Genomic DNA, 22,966 nt, shown 5'->3' on the forward strand with positions numbered 1-22,966 from the left:
GAGTACACCACCCGCAGAGACTGATGGAAACAGCAGGGAGTATACCACCTGCAGGAACTGAGAGAAACAGCAGAGAGTTCAACACTTGCATGAACTAAGAGAAACAGCAGAGAGTACCACCTCTGCATAAACTGAGAGAAACAGCAGAGATTACAACACCTGCAGGAACTAAGAGAAACGACAGAGAGTTCAACACCTGCAGGAACTGAGAGAATCAGCAGATAGTTCAGCACCTGCAGGAACTGAGAGAAACAGTAGAGAGTTCAACACCTGCAGGAACTTAAAGAAACAGCACCCCAGGTAACAGAGAGAAATAACAGAGAGTACAACACCTGCAGAGACCGATGGAAACAGAGGAGTAAACCACCTGCAGGAACTGAGAGAACCAGCAGAGAGTTCAACACCTACAGGAACTAAGAGAATCAGCAGAGAGTATACCTCCTGTAGGAACTAAGAGAAATAACAGAGAGTACAACACCTGCAGAGACTGATGGAAACAGCAGAGAGTACACCACTTGCAGGAACTAAGAGAAACAGCAGAGAGTTCAACACTTGCAGGAACTGAGAGAAATAGCAGAGAGTTCAACACTTGCAGGAACTAAGAGAAACAGCAGAGAGTTCGACACCTGCAGGAACTGAGAGAAACAGCAGAGAGTTCAACACCTACAGGAACTGAGAGACTCAGCAGAGAGTTTAATACCTGCAGGAACTGAGAGAAATAGCCGAGACTTCAACACCTGCAGGAACTAAGAGAAACAGGAGAGAGTACCACACCTGCAGGAACTCAGAGAAACAGCAGAGATTACAACACCTGCAGGAACTAAGAGAAACAGCAGAGAGTTCAATATCTGCAGCAACTGAGAGAATCAGCAGAGAGTTCAACACCTGCAGGAACTGAGAGAAACAGCGGAGAGTTCAACACCTGCAGGAACTGAGAGAAACAGCAGAGAGTTCAACACATACTGGAACTGAGAGGATCAGCTGAGAGTTCAACACCTGCAGGAACTAAGAGAAACAACAGAGAGTTCAACACCTGCAGCAACTGAGAGAATCAGCATCTCAGGGAACAGAGAGAAATAACAGAGAGTACAACACCTGCAGGAACTGAGAGAAACAGCAGAGAGTTCAACAACTACAGGATCTTAGTGGATTAGCAGAGAGTTCAACACCTGCAGGAACTGAGAGAGACGGCAGAGAGTTCAACAACTACAGGAACTGAGAGGATCAGCTGAGAGTTCAACACCTGCAGGAACTGGGAGAAACAACAGAGAGTTCAACACCTGCAACAACTGAGAGAAACAGCAGAGAGTTCAACACCTACAGGAACTAAGAGAAACAGCAGAGATTACCACAACTGCAGGAACTGTGAGAAACAGCGGAGAGTACAATACCTACAGGAACTGAAAGAAACAGCAGAGAGTTCAACACCTGCAAGAACTGAAAGAAGCAGCAGAGAGTTCAACACCTGCAGGAACTAAGAGAAACAGCAGAGATTACCACAACTGCAGGAACTGTGAGAAACAGCAGAGAGTACAATACCTGCAGGAACTAAGAGAATCATCAGAGAGTTCAACACCTGCAAGAACTGAGAGAAACAGCAGAGAGTTCAACACCTGCAGGAAGCGATGGAAACAGCAGAGAGTTCAACACCTGCAGGAAGTGATGGAAACAGAAGAGACTACAACACTTGCAGGAAGTGATTGGAGCAGAAGAGAGTACTACACCTGCGAGAAGTGATGGAAACAGCAGAGAGTACAACACCTGCAGGAAGTGATGGAAACATAGGATAGCACTGCTGCTGTAGGAAGTAATGGAAGCAACAGAGAGTACACTTCCTGCAGGAACTGCAAGAAACAGCAGAGAATACAACACCTGCAGGAATTGATGGAAGCAGCAAAGAGTACCACCACTGCAGGAACTGAGAGAAACAGAACAGAGTACAACACCTGCAGGAAGTGGTGGAAACAGACGGGAACTGCAGAGGCCCCCAGTCCTCCAGGAACTGAGAGGAACAGCAGGGCCTACATCTCATGCAGGTACTAAATGAAACAGCAGTTTGCGCAGCGCTTGCATGAATTCAGAGAAACAGCAATGAGTGCACCTCATGCAGGAACTACATATAGTACACAACACCCGTTCTACAGTAAGCAAGGAAAACAGCAGAAAGTTAACATCTTGAAGGAATTTAAGAATGAAGCGAGGCGTAGAAACACTTGGAACCTGAACTTCGGGTCGCTTCTGCAGCACCACGCTTCAGGTGCTCAATTTGTAAAATAATAATTGCCAGGGCCCTCGTCAGGAGGCCACTTCCATTTGCACCACCCATTGCCTCTGTCAGCGCTGCCAATTACAGTAAGAACTTAACTACTGACTATCACACTACTACAAGTGTGGGACTTCAGACTGTTCCAGGCCCCCAAATCTATAAGAATGGCTTTGGCAGCAGGTTTAGTCATTTTAATGTATATTGAATTAAAAAAAACTGTTGTTGCTCTTCTCTCTAAATTAGACAAACAGCACCACCATCTGGCAGACTGTCATAAGTGCCGGTGCTGAGCACCGGAAACCACCAGCTCAAATTAAGCACTGTTCGCTTCCTACAGGAACCAGCATGAACGCACTTCATGCAGGAACATTAGTGGCTATCTCAAAATGACATGCTAATTTGGAAAATTCAGATTTCACAGTCACAGAAACTGCTTCTTTCGATGCCAGTAGTCAGTGTTAGGGATTCAGAACAAGTACCGGAATGCAATGAAAAAAACAACACTGTGGTCTCAGAGGAACATGTGCTTTAAGTATTAAGGCACGTCAGGGTGTTGGGCGAGTGATCGTTGAGGGTCTTAGCGAGGGGTTGTTGAGGCTCAGGCTGGAGGTACCTACCTGGAACCAGGCACTCTGTTGCCGTAATTCAGCCCCTCTTCGGAGTGGTGCAGCGCTTGACTCCAGGACAGGGAGCAAATCTTCCATCACAAGGTTACTAAGGATCTTTGAGCGCAAAATAGAAAAAAAATAGAAGTATTTCAATAAAGTGTAGAACCAGGGAAGAAGGGCATGTAGTAATAACAACCTTTTATATACCACTACGTAGTATACTTTTGCTATAAATATCAGACTTTACTATCACCTATTGTATGGCACTGGGGGCATATTTGCAATGAAATTGTGCAACGCAGCGCTGCAAGCTATTTTGCTGCGCCAGGCTCCTTAATTTTTAAAACGCAGGGATTTCACCATATTTACAAGAATATGGCACACCCCTGTGCTCTCCCCTGTGCCGACGCACAGACAGCAGCTGTGCGCCAATGCAGGCACCCTTTCACCAGGGTGCAAGGGTGCCTGCGTTGCCTGAATGATTGTTTTTGTGCAGGTTGGGGCACTTTCCTGCACAAAAACAATTGTTAACAGTGTTTTGCTCCTTCTATGTGTGCTACAGAATGCGGCACACATAGAAAGAGTAAAACTGGGGTGGTGTGGTAAGCAAAGAAACAATAGATTTAGGCCCAGATCTCAGTGCTGGGGGTGATTGTTTGACATTGTTCAGCATTTCGTCCATCAATTGTTCTTTTTGCATTCGTCACCCCAAGTGGGACAGGGAGGGCCAGACGTTGGTCCCGTGCTTGCCATGCCACTGGATTCAGGCTATCCTGGCTGATAAGTGGTGATACCCCGAAACCGGTCCTAAGATGCTTGTTTCTGGTCCAGAGAGGACCTGGGCTGGCAGTTCGGGCTAGACTGTTCCCATGGGGAGCAGGGTGAAGACTGAATTGCATTTGGCTAGGTCCCAACTAGTGTGGTGTGGTGAGCAAAAGAACTATGGATTTAGGCCCAGATCTCTGTACTGGCAGTGAGTGCTTAACATTGTTCAGAATCCCGTCCATTAATTATTCTCACTAGATGGTGCCAGATCCTTGATTTGCCTTCAGTGGAACTCTGTGACCAATAAACATGGCCTATAAGCAGGGCCAATGGAATTATGTGATTTTGCAACAGTGGCGAGTGTTGCATAATTATACATTTGTACATAATCCGTCATCTGCTGCATCATCTGCTGCATAATCTACAGATTTCTAACTGGAATGGTTAAAATTATTCTAAAAATACAGCTGCGCAGTCGAAGGCCCTTTGCAAAGCTGGACTGATCACCTTTTCGATGCTTATTTCTATATTTGGGTATGAAACTGGTACTGATGAGGTGCAACCAATGTCCAGACAGTGTTACCAAGTTTAGAAATGACAAAATAATGAAGTAATACTATTACAAAGTGTAGCACCTTATGCTGCATAATTTACTCAATCCTACCACATAATGTGGCCCTCTCCTGCGCATAATTCCAGTGGTCATGCCTTTTAGCCACTGAGTGCATTCTAAGGCAATGTTTCATATCTTCTGGTTCGAGACCCCTGGGGGTCCGCAACACCTACTCTGGAAGTCAGCAACTGCTTAGAAAATAAAATAATACTAATAGATAGAAGCAAAATGTAAAACTTAAAATCTTAAAGTGTCTTGTAAATGTGAAGGAATCTGAAATTGGAGGCTAAAAAATAGGTTGGTATCCCCAGATTTATTTGTAGGAGCAGTGCAAATGAATCAAACAGAATGTGCTGAAACGATTAGCTTCCTGCGCTCTAATGCCCACAACCAGGGTGCTGCAGAGTGTGACTTTTCTGTGTTCCAGTAAGCTTCAAGACACTCCCATGCATGCATATCCTGCCTTTCAGCCATTTGGACACTGTTTGGGAATTGACATCCATTCCCAATCCATGCCGGGTTTTGTGGACGCCAGTCTGCTCATGCTGGAAACTCCATTTCCTATAATCCCCTGCTCACTGCTTCGTCTCCACCCCTGGAGGCCAAGGATGGGTGGAGGAATTCAGTTCACCTGTGGCTGGGTGCTGCTAGCCTGCTCACTTCTAATGCACATGATTACTATGAGCTCTTTTAAGCCCCAGCTCCCTTAAGTCTAGCGTTGGTCATTGTAGCTGTGTACCGGTGATACTGACCCTTGTTTCCTGAGCGTTTGATATACTTGTTTTCAGAGTTTCTCCGCTATAACTATTACTTGTTTGTGAGCTGCAGCTATTTTCCTTGTTCCTGAATTAGCACTGCCTGCAGTGCTACTTTGACTACCAAGCCCTGGCATTCCTTGTTCCTGTTTCTGAGCTATAGTTTTTCCTTGTTCCTGAACTAGCACTGCCTGCAGTGCTACCTTGACTCCTGTGCTTTAGCTAAATTCTTGTTCCAGAACCAGCACCGCCTTCAGTGCAACTTTGTTCCCTTGATTCCCTAACCAGCACTATTCTAAAATATATTTGTAGCCTCTCTTTCTGTTTATCATTTTCCAGTCCTTGCCTTTCCTTTGTTCTATCTCCTAGTTTGCGGGCTTTCTATTCCCTTTGTCTTGCTTCTAGGTTCCTTGTTACTTGCTTTCTGCCAAGTGTGCCCGGTGGTTTCCTTCCTTTCCTGTTAAGCACTCCTACTTGCTAGCTCCTTGTCTATCATGCTTGTGTTTAGTTCTACACCCTTGCTGTTACTGCCTTGCGTGTTCCTGTTTGATCGCCAGGACCTGTACATAAAGCTGATAACCTCAGTGGTGTTTCTTGTTCACTGTGAGTATTGTCTTTGAGTTACATTTATAACATCACCATAGGTATCAACTCCACAGGCCCTGCCTTTGCATGTATCCCTATATGTGGGTATTTGCAAACAGTATCTGTAGCAGCAATTGTGGGTGAGGAACTTACCGAGCTTCAGTCTTGTGTAGAGCTCCCAAGTGCTTTACCCCACATTCCCTTTGTTGTTAATGTTCTTTTCTATATATAGCTTGCACATCCATCCTGGGTGTTAGGTATTCAAAATGCTAAATTGCCTCTTGAGTGCCAGCCCTTTCTAAACCTTAGCCATCTTATTCTCTTATACAGAGCTTCCTCTTTGGATTTCCTTTCTCCGTTAGCTCATTGTGTGGTCTTGGGCAGCTCTGTACCCAGTATTCTGCCTACTTTGTCTTCCCTGCCACTAGTCCTTGCCAGAGACCCTGACACATGCCAGTGTCCCGCACTAAGCTCTGACATGTAGTATGGATGATGAGTGGCCTCAATTGAATTTAGAAAAGCTCCAAATTACTCATTAAATTAAAATTATGATTTTTCTATATTTCTTTATGAATTAAATCAAATATTTCATCCTTTGAGATTTGTTTGACAAATGTGTGTTTCCATAATGGTGTGTATTGCTTTGGAGTTCATTTCATCAATATTGTTTAGGCCAGGGTCCCCGGAATCCAATAATGATCACCTCTGATTCCAGTAATAATTAAGTAGGGGTCCACAGAAGTCCAAAGGTTAAGAATTTGCTTTATTGGGCTCTGACCTAGGAGGGCAAATGATTCCGGCCTAGCCCAGCTCAAAAAAAGGGTGACCCACAAACCTCTGGCTCGGTGCCCAGCAGGTGGTCCCATGCCCCGTAGCGTCCCTTCTCCTGCCGGAAGAAGCGCACGGACTCCAAGAAGGCCTCCGCGTGGGACGAGTCTCCTCTCTGCAGAACTGATGGAAAACAGAGGCGGGAGGTCACTTGCAAGGAACAGTGAACGTTCGTGAATATCAGGGGCTGGCTATGCATGGAGAGCGATATGGGGAGAGCACAGAGACCAAAGAATGGGGTGTGCACAAAGAGGAAAACATTGACATAGAGAGGCACCGGATGGGTATGAGAACAGCACTAAGGGATCGCATAGACAGCCACGGGATTGGGTGGGTTTAGACAACAAAAGGTATACACAGCATAGAAGCAAGTGGGATGAACACACACATCAACAGGTGGAGGTGATGAAGCAAGAGATTGGAAATGCACAACCAGCTACAGAACTGGGGGCTTATTTACAAGCCCCCTTGTATGCCACTTTTTTCCACATTAAAAGTGACGCACTGGCGGCACAAGGGGCTTGTAAACACGCCTCTTGGTGTGCACCGTAAGTGCAAGAGGAATGCAACTGGATGGGTGTTGTTTCTTAGAGAAGTACAGGACTGAATGTGCATGGCAGTGCATTCACATTACAAGGACGGGACATGCATCTACAACAGATAGGCTCCCATGTGCAGACAACAAAAGGGTGGAATAGATGCAGAATGCACCTTGGTCAGAGGTGCATTAACACTTCCGGGGTAAGGTGTCCATATACATGTGTGTACAGCTAGTAAGGATGCTTGATTGGTGTTGTACTTATTCCTGCTGCTCAGCCTAGAATGTTTGCTGTGTGAGCTTGTTAGAATGTTGAGTGTGTAGACTACGTCACCTTTATTTACAACATTTTTGGCGACGAGGATGGGATTCGAACCCACGCGTGCAAAGGGCCAACCGACAAACAGCCACATCACAGGCATGGCCGCTCTGAACGAAAATAAATAGGGCTCCTTCAGGCAGACTGGGCGGCTCCATGAAAGGCAGACATCCAAGTACATTCTGCTTTGTGCTGCACAGAGCTCCCAGTAAATTCAAATAGCCACCAATTCGGAGGCTGCTCCTGGTGGGGCTTTATCCTCTTCTTCTTAACTTACCATCTTACCTGAATAAACTACTTACAAGGAACTACAAGGACTACGTCACCTTCATTTACAACAATTGGCATTAAGAAGGCTCCCCTCCAAGGTGCTGCCTCTGTGGAGATGGACCCTATAAGACCCGATTCAGGAAGTGCATGAGTGGCATGGACAGCCCCCTCCCCACACCTTTCTGCCTATATGGCGGTGTGAACTATCGGATGCACACGTGAAGTCATGGAGACCCGCACACCCTCCGTCGTGGCCTTAGTGGAGACTTACCCTCTGAGGGTTCACACAAGATGTTATGAAGACCCCTGCACCGTCCACCCGAGGCCTCTATGGAGGTGGATCCTGTCAGACACCCTTCAGAGAAGGGGGCTCTTGCTTCCAGTCAGGGTGCCCTGGTTCCAGTCCTGCTGACGTACCTGTGTTGTGATGGCGGATCCCTTCACGAAGGGCGCACTTCCAGGCGTGGTGTGACTCCGCCGAGCTGCAACAGAAGAAGTTGTGCCGGCAGAAGGGGTGGTAGAGGAAGAGAGGAAAGTCTGTAGGGAGGAAAGGCCACCGGTCTGCAGAGCTCCCAACTGAAAGAAACACAATGCGAATACATCAACACAATCCTAGGGGTTTGAGTGCACTGAGGGAGCACCCTGTGCAGAGAAAACTCCTCCCTGTGCCCAGTGCCAGGCACCTATGTATTGTGTGCACTGTTAAATAGCATTATTAGAGTCTAGTCGGATAGGCTTCACCAGTGCTTTTTCTTTGTACTTATGTAATATACCACTCCCCCAAGGGAATGTGTATCAGGCAACTTTACTTGCCCTTCAGCTCAAGGGTTGACCACCTACTGTACTGTACTGGGGAGAGGTGTGGCGCAGCGGCCAGAGTGGCTGACTCCAGAGCGTGCAGCTTGTAGTTGGATCCCTGGCGGCAGCTCAGGTCAGCATCATGTGACTGGGCGATAGCTCGCTTAATCTCCCCAACAGCCCCCAGCACCTGGATACCCTTAGGGGTGATAAGTTGCGCTTTACAAATCTGGAATTATGTATTATTATTCTATTACCGTTTACATTTTGTATGCTTCCCTCGTGGTCTGTGCATTTTGCAGCCTCCCCATAAACTATGCGTTTTTAACAGCTGTCTCTTGATCTCTATGGGCAGATTTCATAAGTTTTCATACAATGCAGTGCAGCAACCAAATTTGCTCTGCTACATTTCACAATGGGGTGAGCACAGCACAGATCTGTGTCTACCAAGATCAGCCTGCTGCTGGTGTGATCCCGCCCCCCCCCCCCCCCACCCACAGCACACAAACAGGATGCATAGAGCGACTCACAGCATTGGCCTATGGTGCAGAGGTGCGTGAGAGCTGTCAGCCTTAGGGTTTTTACTGGACGCATACTCTATAGGATAAATTCTAATTCCTAGGCAAACTAAAAAGAATCCCAAGTACTTGATGTGTGCTGTGAAATTCACCACACATAGAATGCATGGGTATTATTGGAGACATGAAAACACTTCCCCTCGTAATGTCTGCTTCACAGAGCATTCGTGTGATGCAAAATCCAGTCTGGATATCTTGGAAGATCTGCCTTTGCGTCAAAACCTTTCTGGGTTTTTGCTGATCTGTCCAGGTAACAACTCAGTGATGACTCCTTGCTGCAAAGAAACGCAAAGCAACACAAATAGCTTTTTGCCATCAGAAAAGGGCACCTTTCCAACACAAAATACCTTTTGCGCTGGAAAGTAAATACTAATGCCTCGCTTTCCATAAATTTGCAACATTTTGCATCACTTTGCAACAGCGCAAAGCAAAAGTAAATCTGGGCATGGCTGTATTATTGTCCTCTCGTAGGCTATATTGGTGGGCTTCATTACTACTGGCCTGGAGAGTTATTCCTAGGAAGAGGGAAGGGAGGAATACTACTTCGTGGCATTCTAAGTTTCCCAGAGTTGCCAAATTTGTCATTTTCAGGTCTTAATACTCCACACCTGAAAATTCTAGGCCTGGAGACACCAAACCCAGACAACTGAATGAGCAGCAAACACTTCTCCTCTGACCTAATGTGCCCATCCATCACCAACCAAAAGGGCCTTTTAAAAGCCCGCACACTATAACTGTGTGGATTTGGGCCTGTTATTTCCCTCAGAATGGGGGAAAACGCAGACTTTGACTTGGTATTCTGAGGTCTACATGTTATTCCCCATTCTGGTGAAATAACTTGTAATCACCAGATTTAGATGGGGGATACTGGCTGATATCAGAGAATCCAGCCATCTAGTATCGTCATTCCTAAATCCATGGCACTAGTAATAAGCACCTTTGTATTTTACAGTTTCCCCCTGGTCTCTGTCTTTTGCATCTTTCTCTAGTGATCTGTGGGGTTTAAGGCTTTCTTAAGACATACGCATGTCTTACAGCTTTCTCTTGGACTCTGGCTAACTTTCTCACAGGCAACATGTGCTTTGTTGGGCTGTGTGTGTTTTACAGCTTTCTCTTCAGACCTGTGTGTTTTATGACTTTCTCACTGGCTGTGTGTATTACACTTCTCTCACATGCTCTGTGTGTTTTATAGCTTTCTCTAGTGGGCTATGTACTCTCCAGCTTTCTCTTAGACTTTGTGTGTTTTACAGGTTTCTCATGGTGCCATGTATTTTACAGGTTTCTCTTGGGCTCTGTGTGAGTTATAGCTTTCAGCTGGACCCTGTGTGTTTTAAGGTTTTCTGTTAAGGCCTGTGTGTTTCATGGGTTTTACACGGCTATGTTTGTTTTTCAGCTTTCTTTTGAGCCCTGTTTGTTTTACAGCTTTCTTATAGGTACCATCTGTAGGGAATCTGCTTTTTCTGTGTGGTCTCCATCAACCTTTCTGTGTACTTTCCCCCAGCTAACTATTAGTAAAGTGTGTGTGTGCTTTCCCCTTTAAACATGGTTAAATTGGAATACTCATAATTGGCATATATAACTTGCCTATTGATCCCTAGTATATGGTACACAATGTACCCATGGCATGGAAGTTAAATGCCACCAGTGGATCGCAGCACCTATTGTGCCATCCGTTACGGTGTTAGTGCAACCGTGGATTCAGGCCTACCATAATAGCTTGACTAGATCAGTGTAAAAACTGCAATCATCCTGTCAAAAGAAACCGTTTTGGTGTTACTGTGACATGACTAACACCCAAAAGCTATTTCCACGGTGGGAAAGGTGGCTGTCCAATAGAGAAAAACTGGGAAGCAATATTAAACACTAGTACTTTAGCTCAGGAATTGGACAAACTAGAAAACTATTAAACCATTCTTTTAATGAGTTTTAAAAATCCAATTCAAGGGTGAAGTTGGATTTGTTCTAAATATTAATGAGAAGAAGCATTTAGAAATGTACCTTTTTCCTGTCCGATGTTCTTGGAGGCTAATTTGCATTGACTGCCCAGTTAGTAATTAGCCCTAAATAGGTGTGGATAGGTTGGAAATGCCTTCCATGAGAAAACCATAAGCTTACCCGAATGGGTAGGGAGGACTCCTCGGAAACCCACAGAATATGCAGGCTGGCGGCTGAGTTCATCCTTTTTGACACTACAGTGTCAAATCCTGCTTGACAAGTCTGCTGGGTTCACATATAATACTTGGGGTATGCATGAATGGGGAGAGAACAGGATGCCAAGACAATTATTGTTGATCCACTGTCTGTTTGCTGAAGGACTCTGCTTTTTTCCTGTCAGGTTTCCTTATCTGGATTTATTGTGGGTACAGTGGCCGCCGCAAACTTGATTTTAGTGTTAGATGTGGGGGGGCACCGCTATTACCACAGTACACTTCCCACACACACCTCTGGGCCCTCAGAGCCCAAGTTGAGTGTGACTGAAGCCTTTCAACATCTTGAATATGCCCAGAGTGGGTAGTGTTGGCCCCTAGAACATTTACCCCATTGGTTAAGGGATGCCAAGGAGTCATTGCACCCCACTACCTAGTGACAGACATAAATAAGCCACCTTCGGGCACCCACTTCAGAACACTTTCTGGGCCTGCGCAAGATCAGAAGAGGAGTAGACCTGCATTCTGTCACCTGAGATTAGCCCTGAAGAACTAGACCTGCTCCCTCTTGAACCCAGGACCAAGAAGTGGAATCAAAGGGTCATAAGGCTGACCTCCTCGTCATGGTACAGGGATCTAACAAACAAAAAGAGCCCTTTTCATGGAAGTACCCAGCTGTGAAATGGCAAACGACCTGGACTGGACTCTGCTGTTGGCCTTTTCCTGACACCCTCTGAGTCTCTAAAGGTCCTGTGGGGCTTTAGAAGTGTACCTCCATGGTAGATTGGGACTTAAATGACTACATCAGAAGGTAAAATCTCTAATCAGGGTGAACCTGGGTTGTGTATGCGTGCATGCTCCATTGCGGTCAGCGTAAATATGCGCCTAGGTCTTGGTCTACAGTGACCATTGACTACTTTTGGTGGTGTGCACCTGTTACAACGCATTTTTTACAACGCACTACTGTTACAACGCATCCATTACAACGCGGATACTGATACAACTCATGTTTTTACAACGCATTTTTTTACAACGCAGGTACCTTTAAAACGCATACCATTACAACGTAAGTATTGGTAAGTATATAGTTATTTTTTAAATGTTATATGTTTGGGGTAAAGGGGTATTTTTAGGGGTTAGGGTCAGTTTTGGGTTTTTGGGTAAAGGGGTATTTTTAGGGTTTAGGGTCAGTTTTCAGTTTTTGGGTAAAGGGGTATTTTTAGGGTTCAGGGTCAGTTTTCAGTTTTTGGGTAAAGGGGTATTTTTAGGGTTCAGGGTCAGTTTTCAGTTTTTGGGTAAAGGGGTATTTTTAGGGTTCAGGGTCAGTTTTCAGTTTTTGGGTAAAGGGGTATTTTTAGGGTTCAGGGTCAGTTTTCAGTTTTTGGGTAAAGGGGTATTTTTAGGGTTCAGGGTCAGTTTTCAGTTTTTGGGTAAAGGGGTATTTTTAGAGTTCAGGGTCAGTTTTCAGTTTTTTGGTAAAGGGGTATTTTTAGGTTTCAGGGTCAGTTTTCAGTTTTTGGGTAAAGGGGTATTTTTAGGGTTCAGGGTCAGTTTTCAGTTTTTGGGTAAAGGGGTATTTTTAGGGTTTATTTATTTATTTATTTATAAAGGGTTCAGGGTCAGTTTTCAGTTTTTGGGTAAAGGGGTATTTTTAGGGTTCAGGGTCAGTTTTCAGTTTTTGGGTAAAGGGGTATTTTTAGGGTTCAGGGTCAGTTTTCAGTTTTTGGGTAAAGGGGTATTTTTAGGGTTCAGGGTCAGTTTTTAGTTTTTGGGTAAAGGGGTATTTTTAGGGTTTAGGGTCAGTTTTCAGTTTTTGGGGTACAGGGTAAAAATAAATTTAATTTAATTTAAAATTAAATTATTTAATAGTAAATAAATTAAATTAAATTACATTGCATTATTTTTGGGGTTGAGGGTCAGTTTTGAGTTTTTGGGGTACAGGGGTACAGGGTAAAAATAAAGTTATATTTTTTTTAATTTTCAATAATTAATTTAAATTATATTTCATAAAATTACTTTAATTTATTTTTGGGGTTTAGGGTCAGTTTTCAGTTTCTGGGGTACAGGGGTACATGGTAAAAATAATGTAATATTAATTTAAATTTAAAATAATTAACGGAAATTAAATTATTTAAAATTACATTAAATTATATTTTTAAAATTAAGTTACTATTGGCAGCTTTGCAAGTCCAGCAAACAGCACTAGAAGAGGGCACGAAACGGGATAGGGAAAGAGGAGAAAAGTAGAGTCTATGATATAAGAAAAAGAGAGATTGAGTCAGAGAGGCATTGCGGGAGGTTTTGAGAGATTTAGCCCAAATTTTATCCCAAAGAGAAATCGGCCATATAGAATCGAGATCTTTCTCTGTCCTTCCGTCCGCCTTTTCTGGACACAGGTGTGGACCCGTATTTCTCATATCTTTCACTTCTCTATCCCTTTCTCAGCTTCCTTGGTGTTTCTAGGCAGTCTGTCTGATTCTCTTGACCTCCCACCACACTCGAGAGGTCTCTTTGACCTCATGCTTGCCCTTGCCCTCCAACACATTTCTTCCAACTGGAAGTCTCTACACAAACTTTCCATGGTCTGTTGGTGGAACTTACTCTGCCACTCCCATAGGCTTGACGTAGCCTTCGCAGCCATGTGCAAACCCTCTCGTAATGTTGACTTATACTGGTTGCCCTTAACTTTACATTTGGATCAAGCTGCCAAGACCAAACCCTCTACATTTTCCTCTGCCAACTTTAAGCCCCCTTGAATAAGTATACTCCAATACCTACTCATTTTACTTACTCTCTCACTTATGCCGTTTTATACTTCATAATATGTTATTTAATGCCTTTTAGATCATATATTTATCGTTATTTATAGTCATTGGTGCCTTTACTGTACTTTCTTATGCTTGTTGTTCATAATTACTGCAATTTTCCGTTTATGACTTATTGCTAGGTTTTTTCTCACTCCCCCTCCCTTTTTTCCCTCCCTCCTTTCCCCCCCCTCTTAAAAACGCTTAAAATGCTTTGTTCCTCATTTGTACCATCAGCTTTATTTTTATCCTTTTATCATACTCCCTCTTCCTCATTTATATATGCTGGTGATACCTTGTTGGATTGATTATTTACTTCAATAAAGCTTTCAAACATAAAATTAAGTTACTATTATATTATTAATATTAACATATACTTACCAATACTTACGTTGTAATGGTCTGCGTTGTAAAGGTACCTGCGTTGTAAAAAAATGCGTTGTAAATACATGCGTTGTTACAGTATCCGCGTTGTAAAAACCGCGTTGTAACGGTATGCGGAGTAAAAGTCCGCGTTGTAACATCATATATCCACTTTTGGTGCTTTGTACTTTTTTGTGCTATTTCTACCTAAAACCTTTTTTAAAAATCACATCTACAGGTCCTCTTATAGATGTATGTCATTTTTGTGTCATTTTGTTTAATTAATATTAACAGCCACAGCCCGTGTAGGGGGCGTGCCACCAGGCGTTAATATTAACATTTGGCGATGCAGCGCGCACAACGAAATTCGTTTTTTTTTCCGGTACTTACCTGAAATCGTCCGTTTCCCGCATTTTACAACCCCCCCCACCCTGCCCCTCCCCCGCCCCACGTCACCGCCGGTGGCACGCCCTACACAGGCGGTGGCTGAATTTTAACACTGTTTTTCAAATTTGGTTTGCGTTTTTATTGTTTTGCATTTTTACTTTATTAATATTTTGGTAATGCTTAATACTTCACACTAAGTTTAACCTGTCTGCTCTGTGCCATAGCACCCAGAGGGTTGATCTCAGGTTAATTTAGTGACTTTGAGGGTTCACCCTTACAAGGGTTGTGTGATTATTCCTTGAGTTGACTAGTCACCCACCCTGAATAATAATCCATTTTCTTATGGTGTGTTTTACAGTTTGCTCTGTGTGATTTGCTGATTTCTCTTGTATGTGTTTTATGGCTTTCTTATGGGATCTGTGTGTTTTATGAATTCTCACTGGTTGTGTGTTTTACATTGCTCTCATGGGTGCTGTGTGTTTTATGGCTTTCTCTCGTGGTCTGTGTGCTTTACAGTGTTCTCCTCTGCTCTGTGTTTTTCACAGCTTCATACATGCCACAATTTTCAGACTGCAAAGAGGGGGAATTTATTGTCTCCATTAACTTACATGGAAGCAGTGGCAATTTTAATCAGGGGACAGCTGAAGCAAAGTTTTTTGGGCTAACAAAATCGGAAGTCTCCAACTGGTATTGGCTTTGCAGCATTAATGCAGCTTGCTCTTGGACTTTGATTGCTTTAGGGCTTTCTCTTGTGTTTTTTTTTTTATGGCCTTCTGTTGGGCTCTGTATGTTTTATAACCTTTTCTTGGGCTCTAAATGTGATGACCTGCTCTAAGGGGTTTCTTTCCCCACCTGTCACTATTTTCAGACAGCCCACCTGCTCTTTTGCCCTCATATGCTGGAAACCTCACTGGAGAGGAGACCCAGCTGGTGGCCCCAACAAGCCCCATGATGAGTTGGTCTTATTTTCTTCTTACCTGTCGGGACCCGAGAAAAGGCTCCCACAAGCTGCGCATACTCCCGGAGAGAGGTGGCCAGCTTGTACCCAGAGAGACTCGAACATGCTTTAGATCGACCACATTTAGCCTGGACCTGTAGATACAAAACACGCAATCAAAGCCCTAGCATCGCTGTGGGATTTCCTTTCCACAGGAAATCCTTGAAGCAACCTTTGATGCATTTCAAGAAGCAGAAGATAAGCAGATCCAAGATCTTCAAGCGAGGAATGCATAAACAAAAAAGAGAATTTGGAAGAGAGGTGAAAAAAAGACATATTGAAATTGAAGTAGGAGAGGAAAGAGAGAATTAAGGGGAGTTGAGAGAAGTGCCATCTTTGGACGCAACTTGCGGGTAATCAATGGAAACAGCTTGTATTTAGAGCCTAGCTGTTTCCCTTCACTACAGTCCAGTGCTTAATATCTAAAAAATAAGTCCCAGGGTTCGCGTCAGGAGACCACTGCAGCTCGCACCACACATTGCCCCTGCCATGCTGCCAATGATAGTGACAATATACCTACTAACCATCACACTCCTACAAGTGTGACATTTCAGACTATTCCAGGCTCCCAAAGCTATAAGAATGGCTTGGACGACAGGTAATAGTCATTTTAATGTACATTGAATTAATAACTAACTGTTGTTGTGGTCATCTCTAAATTACCCAGACAGTGCCACCTAATGTCAGACTGTCACAAGCGCCGGTGTCAGCAATGTAGTGCTAGGGCTGAGCACCGGAAACCAGCGGCTCAAATTAAGCGCTGCTACAGTCAGATACAGTGTTTTAGCTCTTTACGTTTAGTCCAGCGCTCAAAGTTAGCATCTTATATTTCACTTTTTCCTTTTAGTACAGAGCTTGCAGTCAGAGTCCATGTGTAGTTGTTGCAGTGAGTGTAGAGCCGCAGTCTTACCCAATATATAGCTTTTACCAAATAGTACATAGGTCAGAGTCAGATCCAGTGTGTAGCTGCACATGAAAAAACCTTTTAATAAAAAGTCATGAATTTTGCATCATTCTTGTGCGAAGGATTCTACGTTGTGGAATTGCCCAGGCAAAGAGCCTTCTTAGGCCACTAGAAAAACAATATAGGTCTGACAAGAGTACTCTTCTAGTTATTGTTGTTCCCCCCTCACTCTTGGACCTAAAAGCATTGTTAGGGGGTACCTTTTCTGATAGGCTGTCTCCCTTCACTACAGAGCTCGTAGTCAGAGTGACTGTGAAGCGCTCTCCCTTCAGGGAAGAGTTCTCTTTCAGAGCCAGTGAGTAGCCGCTTACCTTCAGAACAGAGCTCACAGATTGATAAAGCTTCTGCACCATGGCGAGCCTCTGTTATGGCGGAGGAGCGTCGCCCACTAGGTGGCAGCAGATGTAAACAGATGAAAAATAAAATGATAATAAACCAATTTTATGATCATTTTAATTTTTTTTCTTACCTGCAGGCTGCCAGTGAGTGTGGGGCCATGCACTCTATGTGCAACAGCGGGGAGGAGGGGTGATGGGCACTACTAAGTGTGCACAAACCTTCATGTGCACTTAGCTTTACTCCACCCGTCTCTGTTGTACAGCTGGGTGGAGAAAAGCCACAGGCTCCTAGGCACTGTCTGAGCGGCAAGCCTGGCTGCTCCGCCCAATAGTATTCCCAGCATGAGAGCAGCATCAGGATTGCGATCTGGAAGCCTGCGCAGTGTGCACCGGCCCTGGAGTTGAGGAGCATGTGGCGACCGCAGGGGCAGGTAAGTATCCTTTCATATTTAAAAAAAAATTCTGTCCTTATTTTTGTATCCCCGCCCTCACTACTCCACGGCTGCAGATCCTGAGCAGCGGCTACTGCAAGGTACAGCTCCTTCCCTTTACTATAGAGCTCACCGTCAGAGCCTATGGGCCACATGCATAAACACATTTTCTCATAGACACAGAATGGGCAAAACCCTTTGATGCATCTGGCCCTATGAGTAGCTGCTTCAGTTTAGTGCAGAGTGTGTAGTCAGATCCGGGGTGTAGCTCTCTCCTTTCTAAAGAGCTCACAGAAGTGGTGAGTAGCTGTTTCGCTTCACACCCGAGCGTGTAGCCGGATACCTGTACTGCAGAGCGCACAGTCAGCGTCTAAGCGTGGGTGCTCCCTTTTGGTGTAGAGCTCGCAGAAAGAGCCAGCGTGCAACTGTTTCCCTTTAGTATAGAGCGTGCAGTCCCAGCTAGTGTGTAGCTGCTTTGCTTTAGAGTAGAGCTTGCAGTGACAGCCTGTGTGCAAATGTATCCCTGTGGTACAGAACGCAGACTCGGAGTTAGTGTTTAGTTGTTTCCCTTTACTTCAGAGCTTGGAATCTGATAGGGTGTGTAGCCTTTTCCCAAAGAGCCTGTGAGGGGATGTGTTTCAATAGTACAGAGCCTGCATTTACAGCCTGTGAGCGGATGTTTCAATAGTACAGAGCCTGCATTTACAGCCTGTGAGCGGATGTTTCAATAGTACAGAGTCTGCATTTACAGCCTGTGAGCGGATGTTTCAATAGTACAGAGTCTGCATTTACAGCCTGTGAGCGGATGTTTCAATAGTACAGAGTCTGCATTTACAGCCTGTGAGCGGATGTTTCAATAGTACAGAGTTTGCATTTACAGCCTGTGAGCGGATGTTTCAATAGTACAGAGTCTGCATTTACAGCCTGTGAGCGGATGTTTCAATAGTACAGAGCCTGCATTTACAGCATGTGAGTGGATGTTTCAATAGTACAGAGTCTGCATTTACAGCCTGTGAGCGGATGTTTCAATAGTACAGAGTCTGCATTTACAGCCTGTGAGCGGATGTTTCAATAGTACAGAGCCTGCATTTACAGCCTGTGAGCGGATGTTTCCATAGTACAGAGTCTGCATTTACAGCCTGTGAGCGGATGTGTTTCAATAGTACAGAGTCTGCATTTACAGCTGTGAGCGGATGTGTTTCAATAGTACAGAGCCAGCGTTTACAGTCTGAGCGGATGTGTTTCAATAGTACAGAGCCTGCATTTACAGCCTGTGAGCGGATGTGTTTCAATAGTACAGAGCCTGCATTTAGAGCCTGTGCTGGGATGTGTTTCAATAGTACAGAGCCTGCATTTAGAGCCTGTAAAGGGATGCGTTTCAATAGTACAGAGCCTGCATTTAGAGCCTGTGCTGGGATGCGTTTCAATAGTACAGAGCCTACATTTAGAGCCTGTAAAGGGATGCGTTTCAATAGTACAGAGCCTGCATTTAGAGCCTGGGAAGGGATGCTTTTCAAAAGTACAGAGCCTGCATTTAGAGCCTGTGAAGGGATGCATTTCAGTAGTACAGGGCCTGCATTTAGAGGATGTGAAGGGATGCGTTTCAATAGTACAGGGCCTGCATTTAGAGCCTGTGAAGGGATGCATTTCAGTAGTACAGGGCCTGCATTTAGAGGATGTGAAGGGATGTGTTTCAATAGTACAGAGTCTGCATTTAGAGCCTGTGGGGGGATGTGTTTCAATAGTACAGGGCCTGCATTTAGAGGATGTGAGCAGATGCATTGCTACAGTACAGAGCCTGCATTTAGAGCCTGTGAAGGGATGCGTTTCAATAGTACAGGGCCTGCATTAAAGCCTGTGAAGGGATGTGTTTCAATATAACAGAACCTGCTTTTAGAGCCTGTGAAGGGATGCATTTCAATAGTACAGAGCCTGCATTTAGAGCCTGTGAGCGGATGCATTGCTACAGTACAGAGCCTGCATTTAGAGCCTGTGAAGGGATGTGTTTCAATAGTACAGGGCCTGCATTTAGAGCCTGTGAAGGGATGCATTTCAATAGTACAGGGCCTGCATTTAGAGACTGTGAAGGGATGCATTTCAATAGTACAGAGCCAGCATTTAGAGCCTGTGAAGGGATGCATTTCAATAGTACAGGGCCTGCATTTAGAGCCTGTGAAGGGATGCATTTCAATAGTACAGAGCCGGCATTTAGAGCCTGTGAAGGGATGCGTTTCAATAGTACAGAGCCTGCATTTAGAGCCTGTGAAGGGATGCATTTCAATAGTACAGAGCCTGCATTTAGAGCCTGTGAAGGGATGCATTTCAATAGTACAGAGCCTGCATTTAGAGCCTGTGAAGGGATGCTTTTCAAAAGTACAGAGCCTGCATTTAGAGCCTGTGAAGGGATGCATTTCAATAGTACAGAGCCTGCATTTAGAGCCTGTGAAGGGATGCTTTTCAAAAGTACAGAGCCTGCATTTAGAGCCTGTGAAGGGATGCATTTCAATAGTACAGAGCCTGCATTTAGAGCCTGTGAAGGGATGCGTTTCAATAGTACAGAGCCTGCATTTAGAGCCTGTGAAGGGATGCATTTCAATAGTACAGAGCCTGCATTTAGAGCCTGTGAAGGGATGCTTTTCAAAAGTACAGAGCCTGCATTTAGAGCCTGTGAAGGGATGCATTTCAATAGTACAGGGCCTGCATTTAGAGCCTGTGAATGGATGCATTTCAATAGTACAGGGCCTGCATTTAGAGCCTGTAAAGGGATGCATTTCAATAGTACAGAGCCTGCATTTAGAGCCTGTGAAGGGATGCTTTTCAATAGTACAGAGCCTGCATTTAGAGCCTGTGAAGGGATGCATTTCAATAGTACAGAGCCTGCATTTAGAGCCTGTGAAGGGATGCTTTTCAAAAGTACAGAGCCTGCATTTAGAGCCTGTGAAGGGATGCCTTTCAATAGTACAGGGCCTGCATTTAGAGCCTGTGAGCAGATGCATTGCTATAGTACAGAGCCTGCGTTTAGAGCATGTGAGGAGATGCGTTTCAATAGTACAGAGCCTGCATTTAGAGCCTGTGAAGGGATGCTTTTCAATAGTACAGAGCCTGCATTTAGAGCCTGGGAAGGGATGCATTTCAATAGTACAGAGCCTGCATTTAGAGCCTGTGAAGGGATGCTTTTCAAAAGTACAGAGCCTGCATTTAGAGCCTGTGAAGGGATGCGTTTCAATAGTACAGGGCCTGCATTTAGAGCCTGTGAGCAGATGCATTGCTATAGTACAGAGCCTGCGTTTAGAGCATGTGAGGAGATGCGTTTCAATAGTACAGAGCCTGCATTTAGAGCCTGTGAAGGGATGCATTTCAATAGTACAGAGCCTGCATTTAGAGCCTGTGAAGGGATGCTTTTCAAAAGTACAGAGCCTGCATTTAGAGCCTGTGAAGGGATGCGTTTCAATAGTACAGGGCCTGCATTTAGAGCCTGTGAGCAGATGCATTGCTATAGTACAGAGCCTGCGTTTAGAGCATGTGAGGAGATGCGTTTCAATAGTACAGAGGCTGCATTTAGAGCCTGTGAAGGGATGTGTTTTAATAGTACAGTCTGCGTTTAGAGCCTTGAGGGGATGCGATTCAAGTAGTATAGAGCCTACATTTAGAGCCTGCGAGCAGATTTGTTTCAATAGTACAGAGTCTGTGAGGGGATGTGTTTCAATAGTGCAGAGCCTGCGTTTTGAGCCAGTAAGGTGATGTGTTTCAATAGTACAGTCTGCATTTAGAGCCTGTGAAGGGATGCTTTTCAATAGTACAGAGCCTGCATTTAGAGCCTGTGAAGGGATGCTTTTCAATAGTACAGAGCCTGCATTTAGAGCCTGTGAAGGGATGCTTTTCAATAGTACAGAGCCTGCATTTAGAGCCTGTGAAGGGATGCTTTTCAATAGTACAGGGCCTGCATTTAGAGCCTGTGAGCGGATGCATTGCTATAGTACAGAGTCTGCGTTTAGAGCCTTGAGGGGATGCGATTCAATAGTACAGAGCCTGCATTTAGAGGATGTAAAGTGATGCGTTTCAATAGTACAGGGCCTGCATTTAGAGGATGTGAAGGGATGCGTTTCAATAGTACAGAGCCTGCATTTAGAGCCTGTGAAGGGATGTGTTTCAATAGTACAGAGCCTGCATTTAGAGGATGTAAAGGGATGCGTTTCAATAGTACAGAGTCTGCGTTTAGAGTCTGTGAAGGGATGCATTTCAATAGTACAGAGCCTGCATTTAGGCCTGTGAAGGGATGCATTTCAATAGTACAGAGCCTGCATTTAGAGCCTGTGAAGGGATGCGTTTCAATAGTACAGAGTCTACGTTTAGAGCCTGTGAGGGGATGTGTTTTAATAGTACAGAGTCTGCGTTTAGAGTCTGTGAAGGGAAGCATTTCAATAGTACAGAGCCTGCATTTAGAGCCTGTGAAGGGAAGCATTTCAATAGTACAGGGCCTGCATTTAGAGGATGTGAAGGGATGCGTTTCAATAGTACAGAGCCTGCATTTAGAGTCTGTGAAGGGAAGCATTTCAATAGTACAGGGCCTGCATTTAGAGGATGTGAAGGGATGCGTTTCAATAGTACAGAGCCTGCATTTAGAGTCTGTGAAGGGAAGCATTTCAATAGTACAGGGCCTGCATTTAGAGCCTGTGAGCAGATGCATTGCTATAGTACAGAGTCTGCGTTTAGAGCCAGTGAGGGGATGCGATTCAAGTAGTACAGAGCCTAAATTTAGAGCCTGCGAGCAGATTTGTTTCAATAGTACAGAGTCTGCGTTTAGAGTCTGTGAAGGGATGCATTTCAATAGTACAGGGCCTGCATTTAGAGCCTGTGAAGAGATGCATTTCAATAGTACAGGGCCTGCATTTAGAGCCTGTGAAGAGATGCATTTCAATAGTACAGGGCCTGCATTTAGAGCCTGTGAAGAGATGCATTTCAATAGTACAGAGCCTGCATTTAGAGCCTGTGAAGGGATGTGTTTCAATAGTACAGAGCCTGCATTTAGAGGATGTGAAGGGATGCGTTTGGTTTTAATAGTACACAGCCTGCATTTAGAGCCTGTGAAGGGATGCATTTCAATAGTACAGAGCCTGCATTTAGAGCCTGTGAAGGGATGCATTTCAATAGTACAGGGCCTGCATTTAGAGCCTGTGAAGGGATACATTTCAATAGTACAGAGCCTGCATTTAGAGCCTGTGAAGGGATGCATTTCAATAGTACAGGGCCTGCATTTAGAGCCTGTGAAGGGATGCTTTTCAATAGTACAGAGCCTGCATTTAGAGGATGTGAAGGGATGCATTTCAACAGTACAGGGCCTGCATTTAGAGCCTGTGAAGGGATGCATTTCAATAGTACAGAGCCTGCATTTAGAGCCTTGAGGGGATGCGATTCAAGCAGTACAGAGCCTACATTTAGAGCCTGTGAGCAGATTTGTTTCAATAGTACAGAGTCTGTGTTTAGAGCCTGTGAGGAGATGTGTTTCAATAGTACAGAGTCTGCATTTAGAGGATGTGAAGGGATGCGTTTCAATAGTACAGGGCCTGCATTTAAAGCCTGTGAGCAGATGCATTGCTATAGTACAGAGCCTG

The 22,966-nt window shown here is 44.6% G+C and overlaps 1 protein-coding gene across 1 annotated transcript in view; it reads right to left on the minus strand.

Moving 5' to 3' along the window:
* NIBAN3 (niban apoptosis regulator 3) overlaps positions 1 to 22,966 on the minus strand; it is a 118,991-nt gene that overhangs the window by 47,785 nt on the left and 48,240 nt on the right. Inside the window, exons 4-7 of the mRNA XM_086961320.1 lie at positions 15,602 to 15,716; positions 7,965 to 8,123; positions 6,428 to 6,543; positions 2,884 to 2,988 (exon numbers count right to left, since the gene is read on the minus strand). Of these exons, the coding sequence (XP_086817446.1) occupies positions 2,884 to 2,988; positions 6,428 to 6,543; positions 7,965 to 8,123; positions 15,602 to 15,716 (495 nt within the window). The remainder of the gene's footprint in view (positions 1 to 2,883; positions 2,989 to 6,427; positions 6,544 to 7,964; positions 8,124 to 15,601; positions 15,717 to 22,966) is intronic.

Source organism: Lissotriton vulgaris, chromosome 1_1, assembly GCF_964263255.1.
Source record: "Lissotriton vulgaris chromosome 1_1, aLisVul1.2, whole genome shotgun sequence".
NCBI classification, from domain to species: domain Eukaryota; kingdom Metazoa; phylum Chordata; class Amphibia; order Caudata; family Salamandridae; genus Lissotriton; species Lissotriton vulgaris.